We start from the raw sequence: 19,973 nt of genomic DNA on the forward strand, positions 1-19,973 counted from the left end.
ACCAGCCCCGCCATCAGCACCCTTCCCCTCTCTCATAAGACAGCAGACTTGGAAAGCAAGGCTCCGAGTAGCAAGCTAGACACCATGCTAAAGCATATTTCCAGGACTTCCTATACTTGACTTAGCACAAACAGGGACATGCTTGCTACAAGTACAAGACACACAACGCAATTCAACTCCTTTTTAAGCCAAGGACGCATTAGTATTGTAGGCACAAACAAACTGTGCTCTAAAAATCATTAGAGGAAAAAACCACTCTACTGGGTCATTTATCAACACCCTCTCTCCAGCGAGGTGAAAAATGTGTCAAAATATTAACACGTAACAAAGACAGGAGAAGAAGTGCTAGAATTGAGCCTGGATTAGGCCCATACTTTCTGCCCCAGCCATACTGCCTCATTCTCTGCGCAGGGCACAGAGCATGGACAAATCAGGCAGTCAGCTCGGTGGTGTCTTTGCCTGCTGTGTTCAACAGAGCTTTGCATACGGTGCAAACACAGCACGGAGTATAAAAATATTAACTTCTTTACAAGTTTTCCTAAGATGTTCCTAAATAGGGTATCTTCTGAAATAGCATTACTGTCTCTTTTTACACCAATGAAGCCACAGACCCAAATATGAACTTCCCTGTCCGTCTGGTTGGCATCACTGGCTGTTCGGATGCTGTGTATGCAGAACTACAGAGGAAAAGAACATGTTCAGCACATGCAGAAACCTTCAACAGTTCAACAGCCAAAGTAATAAATTTCACCTGGATCCATATGACTGGTTTTTTTCCCCCCTTTAACCTTTCTTTGACATAAAAATCACCAAATTATTACTGCCCCTTTCATAACACAAAGCTGTTAAAGAGCTTCTTGGGGAAGAGACTTCTATTAATTTTTATTTTTTTAATTGGGTGATGAAGATAATTCCACCTAATAACACTGGGGTGATCTAAACATTTCAAATGCATCTTTCAAAAAAGAATGCAGGCTCTGAGCGGATGTTCAATGGACAAATTTCCTCTCAGTTTTTATTTCAGCAACTGAAAACAAGGACTGAGAATGAAATTGTGAGAGGGGCAAACACTGATACCTGCAAATCAATCCATGAAAACCAAGTTTTCTTGACTCCCAAATATCGCACTATGACATTTTGCCCAGCATCCAAACTAAGCAACTATCAACTCTGTTATGCATTGAATTAATCCTCAGTAACAACTGCAGCTAACACCTCCCAAAAGGATGTCATTCACTATTGAGCCATGGCCAGAAAACATCAGAACAAGTACAGCTTCTTAAACAGCATACGATCATATATTTATAAAAGGGAAAACAGTCTGTCAAAGGCCCACAATTTGCTCTGAATTTTACAGTGTGTAACACACTGTTACTAGAGCACAGTTACTCCCACTGCATGTTTCTCTAGCTAGTACTGCATGGTTTAAGCCCACACAGCTTTTACAGCCAGCACTTCCCTGGACAGTTTACTCATGTAATACTGCCAAAACGTTACAAGTTGTTCCCTTGCTTGAGTACTAAGATTCACTAGATAATTATCAATGGAAAGAAAATTGGCCTGATAGTTTCTTTGTGTAGTGCATAGATTAAGGCATGGCCATATTGGTACACTGCAAGAAAAACTGCCAGTTAGATGGGCCATCCCTGACAACAACTTTAAAAAAAAAAAAAAAAAAAAAGACAGAATCTGCTTAGCAACCAGTCTTTTACTTTCAGATGCTACTAAAGCTACAAAATCTTCCAAGTTCCCCTAAAGCAAGTTTTATTTTCAACAACAGCAACAATAACTATTAACATGTTTAAAGCATCTGGGAATTATTGTCATAGCCTAGAGCTCCAGTGTCAGAGGAACCGTGTTGCTGCTGTGAGCCACGTACCAACACAACACATCCCACGCGCTTCTGTGAGCTGCGGCAAGGGAGCTTCCAGCATCATGTACAGAAGATGACACATTTCCAGGGTGGGTTGGAGCACTGCTGGGCGTGCATTTGGGTTTGACTGAAGGTGGAAAATTCTCTTGCAATACTCAATGACAGATGACAGGCAAGGGATACAGACAGAAATGGCCTGGGAAACAAAACAAAGCATGTTATGATAGATGTGGTGGAGCAAGGAACAAGCAGAGAAAAGCAAAGACAGGCTGGCACAGTCCATGCAACAGCCTAGGAAAATGGATCTTTTCAATACAAGGTTGGACACAGGCAGAAGAAAGGATGCTGTATTAATGATGGTCTGAAATAAAGACAGGCTGAATGGGATATACGGTAAGACGGATGGATAGGAAAGGAAATGCTGCATCTTACAGACCTGGCAAGATTAACAGCTTGAATGCAATAGCTAGAAAGGGGTCAGAATAGAAGATGACACTCTTGCTGAGGAACAGACAGGGTGCCAACAACATCCTTAGTGACCGAGGGAGGAAGTGTTCAGGAGGTCCTAGAAATTATTTTAATGCTTTTTTTTTTTGGCTATCCTGTTTTTGACCTGAAAATTTGACACGTATGGATAACACAAAGACAAGGAATAGTCTTCATTTGGGTACTACATGGGCTGGAACAGAGAAATACGGAAGAAACAGAGACAGACAAATAGTCTGAGAAAAGTCAGGGAAAGGAGAGAGGGAAGAGGTGTGAGTGGAGTTGTGAGACCTGGAGCAGGTCAGAGGAAGCTGCAATGAAACCAGTGAAAATAGATAAAGTGGTGAAAAGAAGGGGATGTATAACAGTGCAAGGTGAGTGACAAGATGAATGTGGTGACTGACATGGGGTAGAGGAAGATGCGTAATGTACAGAGCTGAAAAACACTAAAAGGTAATCCCTGTAAGAGTTTTTAAGAGAGGTGGCTGGAGAGCAGGGGCAACAGGGGCAAGCTTTATTTTTTGCTTGTTTCTAGACCATAAGTCTCCTTTCTTTCTGACTATACAGGAGTTTTCAAGAAAGCCATGTAGTTTTGGGCTGTCTGGCATATTCTGTTGAGCCCACATATTATAAAATACGAGTACAGGGTTCCTTTAGCTGTGATCTTTAAAAAAATGCATTTGGTTGCAGAGCAGTGTTATGACACTTCTCTGACTGCTCAGCCTCCTCACCTCTTACAGAATATACCAGTCTTGCGGATGTAGAAAACAGGAAAACTGCTTACAAGTAACAGCTCTGTAAAGTTCTTCCAAGCTGGCATGTAATACTGTTAATTTGAGAATCCTCCTTCATTGTCTTCTGATGCAATTAAAGGAGCTATAGGAGGGCTGGGGAGAACAACAAGCTTCATGGAGTACGATAATGAGAAAAGCTATGAGATGATAAAAGACATACATAAGCTGTGTATAAGAAACAGGCTAGACATTTTTATGTCCTACACAACAGAAAAGCAGGGCAGAAATTTCACATGGTCAAGCAGCCTTCTGAAGCCACCTTTTCCTGATACCTCTGTTTTAGCCAGCAGGCTGGAAACTGCAGCAGAACACCACACCCTGAAGAGCGAGTCTTGATGGGCTGTTCTCCAAGAGCCTGCCCCATTGACCAAGAAATCAGTCACAATCTAAGATACAGCTCAGAAGGAAACTTGGCAAGTGGCTGTCAAGATGATCAGCAAGGATCATTCAAGGATGGGAAATTGATAGCCCCAACAGTAAATGAACAAGGTGCCCCTCTGCTTTACTAGCAAAGCATCCATTAGGGCAAAGGAACCTGAAAAAACAGGATATTCAGTCCATATTAGATAGCTCAAGCAGCCTGCTTTCTTTTCACAAAACCCGTTGACATGAAGACTTGCCAGTGGCAAGTCAGTGGAATAGCCAGAAGCAGGATCCTCTCTAAAGATTATAGATCTTTAGAAAAGTAGGTTTGAAAAAAATAACCCCCACCAACACCTTTCTAGGTCACTGTTCCCTACAACTGCACCTGCCCCTCAGCCCAAAACTTTAAGAAAGAAGCTGAACTTGGTGTTCAGCTGCTGTAAAGCAGCACAGCGCTACTGTCCTCTGAGGCCCTGATCACACTCCACAACTCCATGCAAATCTGCCTGACAAGTATGTGCCACATGGAGGTGTGCCACTCACTCCCATACTGCTAGGGACAAAGGCTGTTCTGTTCGCCTGCCTATGGAGCGTGCGTGTGTTCCAGTGTGGGAGTAGCGGGGTTAATGCAAGTAACATTTCCTCATTTTGCTGCAAGGAGCAGGCATATGACTGACCTGCACTGGAACAGTGGCTCTCCCAGGGCACGCCGAGGGCACCGAGCATGGGCTGGCCCCAAGCGCCCCAGAGGGAGGGGGAGTCTTTCCACCGGCCTCAGTAAAAGTGGGGTTGGCACTTCAGCAGCTTGGTTGTACTCACTGGTCTTTCTTCCCTCTACAGCTCCCACAGTTTTGCTGCTTTTATCAGAGTGGTAATATAAAACTGCAAGGAATATGCCAATGCCTTCACTGCATTAAAGCATGGCTGAACTTGCTGTTAACTCTGCCCCCAGTTTACTGAGTGTAGGATAAGGGGCCTTGGTCACAGCACAGGGCTGAAGCTGTCAGGGAAGATCTTTTGAGGGATTAACAGTGCTCTCTGAAGGGCCAGAAGAGTCAGGAAGGATTTTATTTTTCCACTACAGGGTTCAAATGTCTTCTGGGGATTAGGAAAAAAAGCAAAACTTTGCTGAGAGGAGCTGCTCTAAATCAGGATTTGGAGAGAGGAGAACAAATCCAAGATATGTTCTGATATCAAAACCATGCTGAGAGGAACCCGAGGCACAAGTATGGTATAAAACCAGATATATTCACTTCTCTGTCTCTATGCAAACACTTAAACCTGGAATAACCTCTAGACTAACCTTTACCCAGCATTCCTACACTGTCACATTCCTTCTTCATCCCCTTCTCTCAGCAAATCTTTGTACTCCAATATCCACTTTGTTATTGTGCTCTTATCCATCACAGGTGTTTCTTGAACTAGCAAATTAGAGCATGGACATCCCCAAAACTATTTTTAGAATAAAGACATTGGCAGAGTGAATTGTAACAGCAAGATTCTGCTAAACAGACTTGTCTTCGCACACCATCAAGCTACCATTTCAAGCAGGAATAATTGCAGTTTAATTTGTGCTACACTTCTGAAGTCAGATCTTAGAAGGGGTGCAAATATCGCAGTGCTTCTAATGCTCTTCCTTCCATAGAACAGCAGCAGAGAGTTAGGTACCAAATCAAGGATCCCTGAATGCCAAACAAGGAGCTCCCAAGGATAGCTAGTGACATACATCAAGGACAGGGCAAGTTCCTTCTCTCTATCAGAGGGCAGGTTTGAAAGCAAGGCTCCCACCTTACACGTGAATGGTGAAATCACTCGTCTTCTGCTCACAGGTTGTCACACAAGGCCTGATCAAGTGTGTGAACTCCACAATCAGGTCCTGCAGGCAACACTGGTTGAAGGATGGCAGATTAGAAAGCCTATGATTAGGTGCCAGTGAGAGCCCTCAGCAGGCAGGGACCATCAGAGGGTTAGCCTACCACACTAACTCAAGTGCAGCAGAGCAAGGATTTGAAGACCTCAGTGGCACCATGGTAGATGGCCCTCATGTGCTAGAAGTGGCAGGCAGGAAGCCAAGACCTTCTGCAAATGTAACCCTTAACCCTACAGGACACAATGCAACTGATATGGATTAAAAGAACTCTTTTAACAGGATGCCAAAGTATTGGAAGTTGGTTGCAGCCTTCACCATAAAGAGAGAACCACCTCTTGCGATTAGCATCAGTAGACATGCCATGTTATCTTTAAGTGGTGGGGAGCATCAGACAGAGTTCTAGGAACCCATGGATACACTGGATAAAATACAGGCAGACTTTGAGATGATTTGGCACAAGTAACTTCAGGAGTTAAAACACTGTTGGATCATTTTTTCTCCAAGGGAAAACTGTTTGTGGAGCCAAGCCTCTCTCTACACCCCAGTAACTGGGAACACATTTAATGCCGGCAAACGACAGACATTATTAAGAGTCCCCTAATACTCACAAGCTATCATTAACAAGCGTTAACAGAAGCTGTTAGAGTCTTTACAATTTAACAGCTGGCAGGGCTGATGCAAGAACTCCAAAGCCATCGTGCTGTCTCCAGTTATTTCCTTTGAGTGACATATTTAGGTCTGTTTTACAGCCACAGATGAAAGTTTGGGCAGTACCTTCCGCTCTTTAAACGTGTCGGTATGTGTGTGGGGACGCACCCATGCCCACAAAGAGGTGAAACACAGAGGCTACCTCTCCTGTTCTGCTTCTTCAGTTTGGCTTCTGGAAGGAGGAGTTAGGTCCTTTCAGAGATCGACCCTATAACCCAGTCATTCCCTTAGGCATGTGCAGGGCCCCTTCCACTGTAACACCTCAGCATTTTTGTTTAGGAGTTAAAATGGTGACAGACCCCCATGTGCTATTCTTGACCCAAGAACTAAGACAAGCCTGAGAATTTTTTGCTTGTTCCTAATGAGTATCAGATTGATAGGGCTATTTAGAGAAAGCATGGGTCTAGCAAAAATTTATATATTTTATAGAAATGCTTCTGTGTGGATTGAACTCCTGCTGGTGGTCTGTGTGTATGCTACAGACCATAGCGTATGTGGTATGGGAGCTACTTACCCACACCTCACACGTACGTGTGGGACAAGCATTTGGACTGCTAAGGGCTCACTACATGACTACAAGTGTGAAAGCTCATCCCATTTCTCCCACCTTTCCAAAAAACCTCAATATCCACTTACAAGATAGTCTTTCCTCAGACAAGGATAATCCACAGTGCTGAGTGAGCTACACTGGCTTCCATCACCCTCTCTTCATCTTCAGTCTGCTGGGGGAGGATCTCTTGTGTCGGGGAGGACCAAGTCCTAATGCTGGTGAGGGTATGAGAAAGCAGCTCAGAGCAGCCACAGCTGCCCATGGTAGAAAGCAGAAATATGGCTCTGGTAACCACTGGGACCACTTAGCTCCTGATCCTGATGTTTGATGAGACATAATTGCTACAGAGTATTTGAATATACTGATTTGCTTTAAATCCATTGCAGAAATCCCTCTGAAACACCCTTAGAAGTTTGCAGACCTGAGAACTGTAAAAACTAAACCCATCAGGCAGTAAAAGAAATTACAGTTCTGAGTCCATACTCTGAACATTCACGTCTGAGCCCGATACAAAGTTACGCAAGCACTTGGGACCAAAAACTCGGATCCAGTAAAGATTTACATCCATTGGGGAACATTATTTCTTGTCCTTGACAGCACTGAGCTTTATACAGTACTCTGCAAATAAATCATAACTGCTGCTTCTGGACCACAGTTGTCAAGCTTGGTTGCAGAAGTACGCAAGACACAAAAGTGGGAATTAAGCCCTCCAGGAAAAAAAAAAAATTAAAGGGGGGGCGGGATTTGTTAACTGGTTTTAACTGGTTTCTATTTGCTTTAGTATCAGTTGCGAGAGCAATATACTCACATTAAGACATAAAAGTGGTAATAAATCCTCACCCAGATTACACAGGAATGTTATAGATTGCTTCCATATGATCAATAATTCTAATTCTGTTTTCAGTCTGGAAATCTGTTGTGACCATAGCTTTTTCAACCTGTTCTGTACTCTTTTAAAAAAAGAGGATGATAACATTTTGCAGCACTATTTTAATTTTTTTCTGTCTTTTGAAATTTGTCCTCATATAGTGCATGAGAGATTTCTATTAATTGGAATGTAGATAGATAATGTGAAAAATTCTATGAAGGATATTATTCACATTTAACAAAATTAAAATATGTTGTTCTGATTTCATCTGCATTAACATTTTATAAGTTTTGGGGTTTGTTTTTGGGGGGTTTGTTTGTTTGTTTTAAAAACAAACAAAACCAACCAAAACCACTTTACATGTCTGTCCTGTTTAAAATTGGCTGTGCTTGGAGGAGCATTGGGTGAGACTAGAACAACCTCCCAGTCAGAGATCAAAGAGTTTAGCACAAGAATAATGCTTTAGAGACTCAACAGCCCCAATTGCACACTGCTCAGTAAGACAAAGAGAAGACTGCTACAGTACCTGCTGCCTTTTGTATGTGGCAGATATATTGTTTGCACCGCTTTCTGAACATTTTTCTGTAGGTATTACTGTGTTAAATCAGAAACATATACATTGGAACCAATTAGCTTAATTGCATCTTGTCAACAAGCACTGATTAGCACAAACATCTGTAATATACTGCAATATTGTCACTTTAAGACATAAGGCAATGGTGTTGCATGTCTTAGATAAAATCCTGGCCTGCTGAAGCCAATGAGTCATGCATTTCCTCAGCAACAAGGCTTCACATGTCAAATTCCAAACTTATCAAACATAGAGCCATAAGAGATAAAGAAAAAATAGAGAGTCTTGCCATTATTTTCCAAACTTTTCATACTTTGCCTTCACAAGATGGTGATGGTACAGTTCATCTAGGGCTGCAAGGGGCTAACCACTCCACATGTTGAACTGCAATAGCATTTCTTCCAAAGCACAGAGCCATATGGACCCTTCACACAGCAGGACAGAACAAACCCTTTGTACACACCAGATATTTCCAAGCGAACAGGCCTAAGCCTACTCACCCAGGTCAGTTACTTAATAAGCAGTATAGTTTTCCTTGTTATCACAATGATCACTCGAGAGCTGGGCAGGCAGGCTTTTCATATGCTTAATCCCTCATGTTCTTGACTTCAGTCTACACATAACACATTTTATGAAGCTTGAAGCTATGTCTGTCCTATATGTAATATTTCTGCACTGCAAGGGCAGAACCACAATGCATTTGCAGTATAGATTTTTCTCTTGCCGCATTTTAGCTAATTATACTACGGAAGCAAAAAGATACAAGGATAGGGTCTTTATCTGGAACAAACACAAAGTAAACTCTACCAAGTACAATCTAAACATGAAAATCTCTTTGCACGAGCACCAAGAATGTATTTGAAAGAATGTCAGACAGATGACTTCCCCTGCCTCTTTTCTCATCCCAAATCCTTATTATTACTTTTTGATGGATTTTTCTTGGCTCTTACACACTCTCATGCTGATCTTCTTAGGTGGGCTATATACAACCTTCGCAGCTTTCTTTCATCCCTCTAGTCAGTCTTCTTGCCAATAAATTATTCTAGTTTTATGAAAGGTTTCTTTTTCATTTCATAACCGTTTTCTCTTGATCCAAAATGAACTAAAACTCAGTGGTTGGGTGTTTTGTTTTTTTAATGCAACACTTGGTCTGCTAAATGCCTTAAAAAAAAAAGTATTTCAATCTCCTCTGTTTATTTGAATGCTGCTTCTTCCAAGAAGGCTAAGAATAATACGGTTACCATAGTTTCCTTATCCACGACCAATAAAATGCAACTTGGAATACAATAAAAGAAAAGACAAGACTACTCACAAAATGTGAGTAAATCATTGGACATTGACACCTTCACCCTCCTAGCACTACTACAGAAAATACTCAAGACTAATCAATACCCAGCTTTTGGTCCAGCAGGGAAGATGAAGATAAGCCTGTCCAATTGCCAGCTATTTGAGATATTTGAATTCCAACGTTTAAGATGACTGTTCATGTAAAATCCCTACCTCACAGATTTAGTATTTCACCTCAGAGATATTGTATTTTACTGTACTCTTTTGTTCCAGGAAGTGATTGTGTAGGAAAGCGCTTTGCTAAGGCTCAGTGAAGTTAAGTGATGGATTAATTACACGTAGGAACCAGTTGACAAAGTAAATAATGTACTGCCTGTTCTTACAGTTTTGTTGGCCCCTGAACAGGCAAGCTTCTAGGGAACAAGCCAAAAATAATCTTTTTTCTTCCAGTCAACTAGCCAACAAAACCCCGCATACGCTTCAAAGACTATACAAATTACACCTGCTTTGGACACATCCATTTGCTTTCCTGATTAGAAGTTAAATGATGGAATTTAACTCTAATAAAATTAACTTTTAAGAAAAGAAAGAAAAACAATTGTTCTCGATAATAATGAATGCTGAAAGAGAAAACCACAACATGCATGATGGATATACAGACCCACTGCCAAGTTAATTTTTTTCCTGGTTTTAAAGAGTAGTAAGGATTTCCTTTGAAAATGTAAAATATTTTGCCTTTTCCTTTAAAAAAGGAAACAAAAGCCCAGAGGATGTTCTATTTGATGAGACACACTAAAAGACTTACCAAGGCAAGCACCTGAATGGCAGGGAAGCAGAACCCTCCTCCCACACTCCCAGTGCACACTATGGGACTGACTTCTGTGGTGGCTGGGACTCTCTCACAAACACACCAGTTAAATGTGGGAGAACGCAACTCAAGATTTGCTAGTGTTCTACTAATGTTTGCTTGCCAGTGACAACAGCCCAAAACAGCTGAGGTTAAATCAAAAAGCTCTGGCAACTCCTGGCTGTAAGCAATAGGGGAAGAAAATATAGCAAGTCTCTTCCTTACCCCAGGCACCCAGGGCTGTAGTCAGGGATTCTGAGCACTACGAGCAGGAAAACTGCTAGAAGAGCATTTGCTGTTGCTGGTTTTGAAGAAAAGCTGCTATCCTCACTGTGCAGCTTTCTGCAGCTTTTGCAGACCAATAACTCTTTTTTTTTTTGCAGACCACTCTTCCAATGAAAAAGCTTATTAGTTCACCCCACCGAAAAAGCATTCTGTGTGTAACAGGATGCCAGTTCTAATGCATTAGACAAAGCCATTGTATTCTTCCAGAAACAACATCTTAAATCCTGTTAATATGTTGCTCATCGCATCAGTTAAACTAAGTAGTACATTTTTTAATTGCTGCTCTCAAGTTAATCAGTGTCAGCACTATAAAAGAAAACAGCTAAAAGCACTAGCTAAAAAGGCATGTCTTTCACATCCCTAGAGTGAATTTACTGGGAAACAGGAAGAAGCAGTGAAGACCAAGCCTACATTAAACTTTGCACCCTGCTCATTTACCAATAAAGAAGTATGTAGACGAGGTTTTTTTCCAAAATTTCATTTATGCCTTCGGTACACCACATTTCAAGTCTTACACCAGCCCTGACCAGGCTGCTCATTAATGGTTTTAAACTTCCCTTCCAAAAACATCTAAGAGGAGAGTTACCTGCTCAGGAGTTGTGGCTCTGCATTACCTTGCATCGTTGTCCTTTACTGTTAGGGACAGCACCCTGATGGAAGACCCAGACCCTGTCACTACCCAGTTGTAAGTGGTACCCACAGTAAATGATGTTTGAAGCCCCATCCACTTTGCCATCATCAGTTTGGTTGTTGACCTGTCTTATGGTTCACAACAAGAACCAGCATCCTTCTTTATCCCGCCTGTCAGAAACCAACCAGCGCAATACCTCATTGATGGCAAGCTGCTCTCCGCCTCCCCCAGGGTGGCCATAGCGGTGGTTGGAGCTCCGGAAGTCCTCATACAGGTCCTCCTCACTTCCAACATCGTCTGTTAGAGCTGTCTTATCCAGTGCCCCATCAGTGATCACTGCAACAACAAAAAGAACAATTTGGTATAGACCACAAGATCCTTATCAGCACTGCATCAATTATATGAGCTTGGCCAGGGTTAGGGACACTATAACACAGTTTAAAGGAAAAAAAAGACAAGGAAACTATACAGGCAATTTCAGGGCACAATTCCAGCCTGGTGCATGCCCATTTTTCAGAGAATTTTTCTCTATTCATGTTTTGTTACCATAAATGATTCTGCCTTTTTCCAGACTGGAAAGTATGATTTTTAAAAATTCAACAACTGCTGCAAAGAAAAGATCAAGAATAAGAAAACGGGCTCCATAAAAAGGCGCAGGGCAGAGGTGACATGAACATGATTTCATTACAATGTTGCTGTGTTGACAGGAAAATTGACTAGGTAACAAGCTCACGTCACTAATTCATACCTTGATGATTAGGATTTGGTAAATCCTATCAGACCAAAGAAACTCCGAGCCTTTGGGAAAAACATTCATCTCCCTCTTTGTCCACACACTTACTTAATTTGTTGCCTAAAAGGGTGTTTGCTACAGAAGCATCCATTATTACCGCAGGAGGGCCATTCTGCTCAGCACAGCCCCAAATAAGCTACAGATAATGGAGGGTTAGCAGTCTGTAGCTAGAACAAGCATTGAAGTCTCATGACACAAGCATAAGCCTGAGAGAAATAAAAATATGGCTTTTATACTCCTTGCACAGAAGAAAATGGCACTTCATCTGTTTCACAGGCAGGAACCTTTTCCTAAGGTCTCCTCAAGGTATTAGCAAATAGCCTTCAGCGGGAAGTTGTTGTCCAATCATTAATTCATCCCATACCTGTATAGGCTACTGAGCATAAATTTTATTTTCTCAAAATCTGTGAAAAATGTCAATGATTAAAGAAAATATTTGCTGACATATTCATGGGGATTAGCAACTCCTAGGACAACAGTTTCCATGACAAAGAGGTGGGCTTCGCAAAGATTTCTATGCATGAAGTAAGTAGCTAACACAAACATGATGCAGAGAACAACAGCTGATATAACTAAAATTTTAGTTTAATGGACTCGACACAGCTACAGTAGTAGAACGGAATGAAGTGAAAACACAGATATTGCTATGAGCACTCCAGGTGACAGTCTTGGCTGTCCAAGTTACACATGATGTCACACTCAAAATTTTTGCAGAACAGATGAAAAAAAACCTTTGAGCTTGATCTTGGACAGCTTGGATAGGAAAAGCACCAGTCAGAGTCTGGGGACACATAAGCCTGTTCTTGAGCCCTCATTTCACTCCATAACGCAAGTGCATCTTATGAACCTAATTGTGTCGATGGGCCAAGAAAAAGTGTTCAAGGTTCATTAGCTTATTATTACCTGAAAGCAAAGCTCCCCAGTAATACAAAATAAAGTGCTGTCAGAAGTTACAGCAAGACCTGCAAAGATTGTCCTCGTCAATGCTTTCATTACATGTGATGTTTTGTTAAGGCCACATCACTTGATTACCTCTAATAACATGGTGAGGTGTAAATTCAGCATAGCAGCTATCAGTTCAGTGCAGTAACTTGACATCAAAATGACTGGAGTATGAGCTATTTTTGAACTAAATACTTGATTGTTTATGCTCTGAATTCAATAAATACGCACCACATAGCAAAGACACATTCATTGTCTAAACCTGGAACCCACTCAATATTGATGGCAGTTCAGGACATGGAGGTGCATATGAGCTTATGATTAAAGCAGAATTTTCTGTGGAAGTGTGTAACTACCCAACCATTCAACTTTAGGTGACATTTAAAAAAAAAAAAAAAAAATCAAGCATTCTCATAGCTCTGCTCTGACATGTCATATCATTATACAGAAATTCTCCACCGAATGTATGCCAGTAGTATAGATTGCATATAAAGTAGTTCTGGGGCTAAGACCTAGCCCATTAATATAAAAAACTCAAAAACAGCTGGAATGCCACTGATATTACAATTTTATGCAGAATTACCATGGTTTGCACTTAACTTATTTTTTTTAAAGAGTATTAAAGTATCACTTTTTGCTTATACACTGAAAAACATTGGTCTGATAGTAATGAACAACTTTCAGTGTATTAGTACAGCAACAAAACCAAATCAGAAATGTTTTTCAAGAACAAATAAAAATAAATAATTTATAAGAAGGGAGTTAGCAGTCACTTAATTCAAAACTTTCTTTGCATCCCTCTGATCTCATTCTTTTCCCTTATTTTATGCATGGCTTCATTGCTTTTGCTTTATGTATCTTCTGCTATTTTCACTGCTAAAAGTAATTTTCATCTTGAAAAATGTTCATTGACATCTTTAAAGCTTTTGTTTTCCACCCCCACATTTTCCTATTTGTTCTCTGATCTGTGCTTAGATGAAAAAGCAAAAGCTCCAGGGAGACATTTATCTGTATTACTTAAAATGCTCTATACCTCTGCTAAGTGCCTTGAAAGCTGTGTTTGCTTTTACTACAGATCTGTTTTTCCTCTCTGATCTTACCAAGCTCATCAATTTTCTGCAGTCTCAAAACCTGGGTTAGTTTTCCTGGCAGAAAAGTCCTCGTGGACATATATCGCCAAAAAACGCAGTTCATAGTCATACGAAAGTTCTCAATCCTTGAGGAAGACTGACCCAGGATAGACATTATACATTTTCTCAAACTAACAAAGTTCCAGGGAAGAATAAAACTAATGAAAAATAAGAATTTGCTCTGAAGCAGCTTACATGGGAGACATGATTACAAATAAAAAAAATAAAACAGTAGTCTGGAATGGTAACCCAATGCACTAGAAATCCATCAAGAAAGTAGGAGAATGAAGGTAGTGACTCAACATGCACAACATAAACTAGGTCAAGCAGAAAAGAAGCAAGCACTATACAAAAATCTTTAAGACAAGTTAGTGGAGACTGCTGAAGTAGCCTATCAGCTTCCTCAACAGCACAGTACTAGTCAGACAGGCAACTATTAAGCTGCACGGTAGTTGACTCGGATGCCTCGTTCCTATCCCCGCAAATGCTCGTCTCCGTTCAATGCTAAAATCCACTGGTATGGTCACAGCTCGTCTCTCTGTGTCTCTCTGAAACCACTGATCTGACCTGTCCCTGGCAATCAGGCAACACCAAAGAACAATGTTCTGTCAAAAAATAACGCCAAGCATCCAGTTAACTCAAGCAGATTTCTCCATATTTTATATGGCTGTCCTGATAAATTTCACTAAATATGGCAACAAATTGCATACACAGGAACACAGAAAGGGGTTGTCACCAACATTTAGTACTACAACCTTCTGTGCAAGTATTAAAACTCTGCTTTATACTGTTGTTAGTCCAAGCCCAGGCTCGGGATTTATGTCATTAAAGTACAAAAGCAGATGGATAATTCTAGCAATAGTAGCTCATGAAAGAATGCCATACAAACCCTTTTTTATGCATCTGAATAGAGAATAAGGTATCAAGAGCCTGACTCCATGAAGAAATATCTTGAGGATGTGAAGCAGCAAAAGTCATGCAAAAAATGGTACTGAAAACAGCAAGGGGCACAGGTGGTCTGCCTTCAAGTGCCTGAGCAGACAGCACTGAAACAGGCTGCATTCAAGGACTGTCACAAAAGGGAAGAATTCTATAAAAATAAAATAAAGCTTGATCAAAATGGTCCAGAGGAAGAAGGTATATAGGTTCACCCTTACACCTTCCTACAGGCTTTGGAATGCAGGCATAAGCAGTCAACAGTGGGAAGGGTCCTGGGCTGGGCTCTGCTTGCACCCCCACCTTTCTGAAAGGGAGCATGTGAAAGGTTGATGCCAGCAACCCTGAGAGGTACTTCTCCTACACAGTTACAGAGCTCTCCATCTCATCAGAAAGCCATTGGAGCTGTTATCAGAAGAGCAGTCTGTGCCCGCAGTGAGAGACAAGCCACACAATGGCTGCAGTATAAACCACAGCTCTACAACTCATAGCCACCCCAGCTAGCGGCCTGCCAGCTGCAACCTGCTTATAGGCAAGTTTGGATAATTTGAAATGCATACAGGCAGCTGCCTGTATGGTAGGATGCTTATTCCTGGGAGCCACGATGAAGCCTATCTGACACTGGAGGACAAAACAGCTGGGCCACACTGGGACAGCCTCGATCTTAATAACCAACAGAAGATGGCAGGGAGGGAAAAAATGAGAGAAGCCTTGTGTTGTTCATCTAACCGGTGGGAAACCAAAAGAAGTTGGGATTAGATGATCTACTGAAGGCCACAGACTGAAAACAAATATTAACCATAGTCCAGAGTTCAGTTAAGACTAGTGTCACCTAGTACAGGAGCCACTGTTTGCCATGTCTGAGCTCCTCTCCTCTCTCAAAGGATGGACCTGCTTCATACATTCCAAGTACCAGGAATTAGTGAATACAAATTGTTGTTGGGGAAAAAAAAATAATACTACCACCACCAAAAAAAACCCCCACCCTCTCACTGGAGAAACACAGAATAAATTTCTAGAACAGTTTCCTCAGAGCAGTTGGACACTGCAGCCCCAAATCTAGCACAGCCTCTTAACAGAGATCTCTAAGCCACATAGGTTTATGTCTCATCTAGAATAAACCCCCGTAGCTCCCCATTGGTGGGGGGCTCCAGCCGTGTGCCTGGGTCAGAACCTGAACAATGACCCAGGACTGAAGGAAAATGGGCTAGAGGCAGTTTCCCCAAGATTTTGGTTATCTGTTTTCACTTGACTTACAGCCTACAGCTTTTAGGAGTAAGGGTGGGACAGGAATCCATGATGATTACAGACAGCTTTGAACGCCAAGAGCATCCATAGTTTATTAAAAGCACGTTGTATTAATGACAAAGGGAACAACTTTTGTGTATTTGAAGTATCTCTCTTTCAAGTGTGCTTTTTCAGTACCACATCCACACATTTAATTTCTCTCTGTAGCATTTACATTTAAAATAATTCACCGAAATAACAGTAGGAGCCTGATTTACACTCACAGAACAAATTAATTCAGAGCTAACAACATCATTCCCTCTGCCTCACTGAGCAGAGATTGCTGTGGCTGTGCGCAGTGCCCACAGAAAAGTGCATTGCAGCTGGTGAAGGGAGTAGTTCAAGAGATTTAAGATGATAAACAAATGAAAGGGGTGCATGGGGTGGGGAAACCAAACCCAGACTACATTGCCCAGGTGAAAAGACCCCCTCCACCCTCCTCCTAGCCCATTCTGAATTGCTAAACCCTCATCTCCCTTAGAAATAACTGCCACAGTAGTGCTGCAGCTTCCATCAGTCCTGTTCTGAATTATGTGCTTCATTTATCAGCTGCTTGATATACAGAGGTCCCTATGCAGCTGCCACAGTAAAATCCATCAGAGTGATGTCATCCCACTTTTGCCCCAGCAGGGCCATTCTCCAGCTCTTTACTGTGCTGATGGACCCTCTCACATCGTTCTGCTTATGGTTGTGGGCCAGTTTAACAGGAAGAGGGAAGTCTGGCAGGGAATTAGCAACAAGGGAACAATGACAAGTTAGTATGAGATTCATGAGGGGAAAAAAAAAAAAAGAAACAAAACAAAACCAAAAACAACCCACAAAAAAACCCAAGGACATGGGCCTGCAAAGCCAAGTCTTAGAGAGCTAAGGTCCTCATGATGACATTTCTGAGCAGGAAATTATACTGTGTTCAGTGAATCTTTGAGGAAAAAAAAGAACACATAATGGGGAGGAGAGGCAGAAAATATTTAAGTGGAGAAAGCAAGCTTCATCACCTCCATTTTAAAGACACATTAAGAAGGGAAAGGATTCAACATAATAAAATCAAATTAATATTTTGGTATAATGCTACAAATGGAACTGCTGTTGTGAATAAAACTAATTCCTAATTAGCTGAGGCAAAGAACAAATCTGTGCTCGAAAACAAAAAGGACACAGTTCTTCAATGGAAAGCTGAGCGCAGGTCCTCTGTGGGTCTGCTGGGCACATCACCCAGGGTAACATTCATCAGCAATAATGCACTGAGCCACCCACTCAGGTTTCAAGAGTTTTTAAATCCCAATTAGAATCTAAATGACTTGCAGGGAGGCTTAAGGGAGTTCTCAGCTCTCTCGGGTAGCGGAGATAATTATGGGGAAGAGAGATGCGGATTATGAATGGCTCTGCAGCTCCGACTCCCACGTATCACTTGCTATGCACTTGCAGCTTGGTCCGCTTTGCCTTGGCAGACATGCGGCAGAGAGCTACCCCCGGTCCCTTCCTTGTTGAGTGAAGTTATGAGTGGGAGAGAAGAGGGGGAGCAGTTTAACTAGATTTGAAGAAGAGTGGAAACAATGGGAAAAACAGATAGGAAATCACATAAATGTACTTTCTTGATCCAGAGCCTGATCCTTTGTTGAAAAGCCCCTCTGTTGTACTGCATACAAACTATTAATTCACTGGCCGTGTTCCCATCACAGCTACTGACTTGGAAAAAAGCAGACGTGTCCTCCTACTCTACGTATTTGTTGTTTATTTGCTCAGGTCTGATTACTCATCCATACTGACCTGTTTGCTCTCATTTTTCAGATGGATGTCTTTGGAAATGATATTTACTTTGTCTGGACAATGTTGAACACGATGGGGCCAATTCTAGTTCAGTCCTTTAAGCCCTATCACAATCTAAACATTAAATCAATCGTAGCAATTAAAACTAGCAGACAAATCCCTTCTAGTATCCAGGCACATTCTTTACTGTATCCTCAGTAGCATGTACTGGTTGGAATACCTGGCATGTCATTTACTGCCCCAACAACAAGTCTTATTCATTGACGTAGCTGCTATTTAAAGGAGTTGCGGGGGGGAGTAGATGAAACCATCCATCATAATTTTTCAAAAGTTTCCTCTGTGGAAGACTAAAATGGTTGCATTTCTCGTTTCTAACAGGTAACAAACACTGACATTCCAAACTCATGCTGAATTTTTACCTGTCCATTTAACTCTGCTGCTTAGCCCTATGCCTTGAAATAAAAATTAAACCCAGACCAAACTCCCCTCCCTTGGAGTGAAAAACAACAACAACAAAGCTGCCCCTTCATCAGACAACTGCCTCCCAAAACACTGACAGGTTGCTGGCTGAGAAACAACATATCTGACACTGTCTAGTAGAGCATGATCAGAGTCAATTCAGATCAGCAGTAACCTCAGATGAGCTTTCAGCTCACCTGCACAGATGAAAATACCATGTCCGTGTCTCCACATCCACCCATTCTTACCCAAAAGTGTAACAACAACTGAGGAAATTGAAGCAAATGAGCCAGGAAATCAGAACAATAGTTATTTACAGTGGACAACACCTACTTCAGCAAACATAAGAGGCAAAAGCAACATCAAAGAGTGTTAGTGCAGCTGACAAGCCTGACAAATATGAATTTGAAAGGGCTTTGTCAATAAGATTTCAGGCATTTCATTTTTTTTTTTTTATTATTATTTTTAGGAGATCATCTGCTCCAGCTTTTCAAAACCTTACAGGCACATCCTACATGTTGGAAGATCAATAATCTGGCAAAAAAAAAGACACACTGTTTTCTTAAAAGATTATTCCCACAGATTCCCCTATATGATCTCAACACCTGCCCCTACTTCAGCGCACAGTTACATGTGGCGTCACCCCTAAAGGTCACCTTTGGGCTTCTCTCATCTTTTGCTTGCACAAGTATATAAAACTTGCCTGTGGGAACATGCAAACAAAGGAGCCACACTATCTTACTGCTACCAGGTCTTACAGCTCTGCCATTATTTAATCTGAGTTTATCTGAACCAAAGCCCTGGTTCATACTCAAACATACTCAAACTTTGTGTTTTAATTTTTTTTTTCTCCTCCTGAAAGCAAACAAAAAAGCCTCAAACAATTCAGATATAACCAATGCTTCTAGTCATCACCAGTCCTCAAATGAAGAGCTTGAATAGAAAATGTTCCCCCATATCCTCTCAGGAATTGTTATTCCTCCTACCTCTGCAGCTACTTTCCAAGGACTTAATTGGAGTTTTCTTAATGCAAGTGCTGTTATCTTCCAAAATTCACACTGCCCTTGTCTGTTTTAATTATATTGATTTAGCTGCGGTGCTTGCTTCACCTCTAAAACAACTTCCTAAGAGCACTCACAGGAGAGTGTTAGGCTCTCATAGTGCCTCCTTTCTTGTACCTGTTACTTTATTAAACAAAGGAAAGAATGTAAATATGCTGTAAGAAATTCCGGTTGATTTATATTTCCAAAGATTCTGTGCTTTTATTATGTCTTTATATCCCAGTACACCCTCAGAAGATCAAGAGCTTGGAAGCTGAGTCTTTGCTAAAGGTTTTGTTGCCAGAAAGCATACAGTTTTCTTCAGTCTTAAGTCACAGTCTAAAAACAAGAAAATTCTACTATACACTAAGCTTTAACTCCTGCCTGGAAAAGACCATGCTGTAAAGAATGGCTAAGGTCATTTTTATGAAGAAATGTCACTAGGAAGTAAAACAATTCATATCACAAAAAGTCTTTAAAATGTTG

The 19,973-nt window shown here is 41.3% G+C and overlaps 1 protein-coding gene across 1 annotated transcript in view; it reads right to left on the reverse strand.

Annotated features, from left to right (window-relative positions):
* The window catches only part of ARHGEF4 (Rho guanine nucleotide exchange factor 4), a 119,552-nt gene that overhangs the window by 33,028 nt on the left and 66,551 nt on the right, over nt 1-19,973 (reverse strand). Inside the window, 1 exon segment of the mRNA XM_059822572.1 lies at nt 11,330-11,469. Within this exon segment, the coding sequence (XP_059678555.1) occupies nt 11,330-11,469 (140 nt within the window).

This window comes from Gavia stellata, chromosome 11 (assembly GCF_030936135.1).
Source record: "Gavia stellata isolate bGavSte3 chromosome 11, bGavSte3.hap2, whole genome shotgun sequence".
NCBI lineage: Eukaryota > Metazoa > Chordata > Aves > Gaviiformes > Gaviidae > Gavia > Gavia stellata.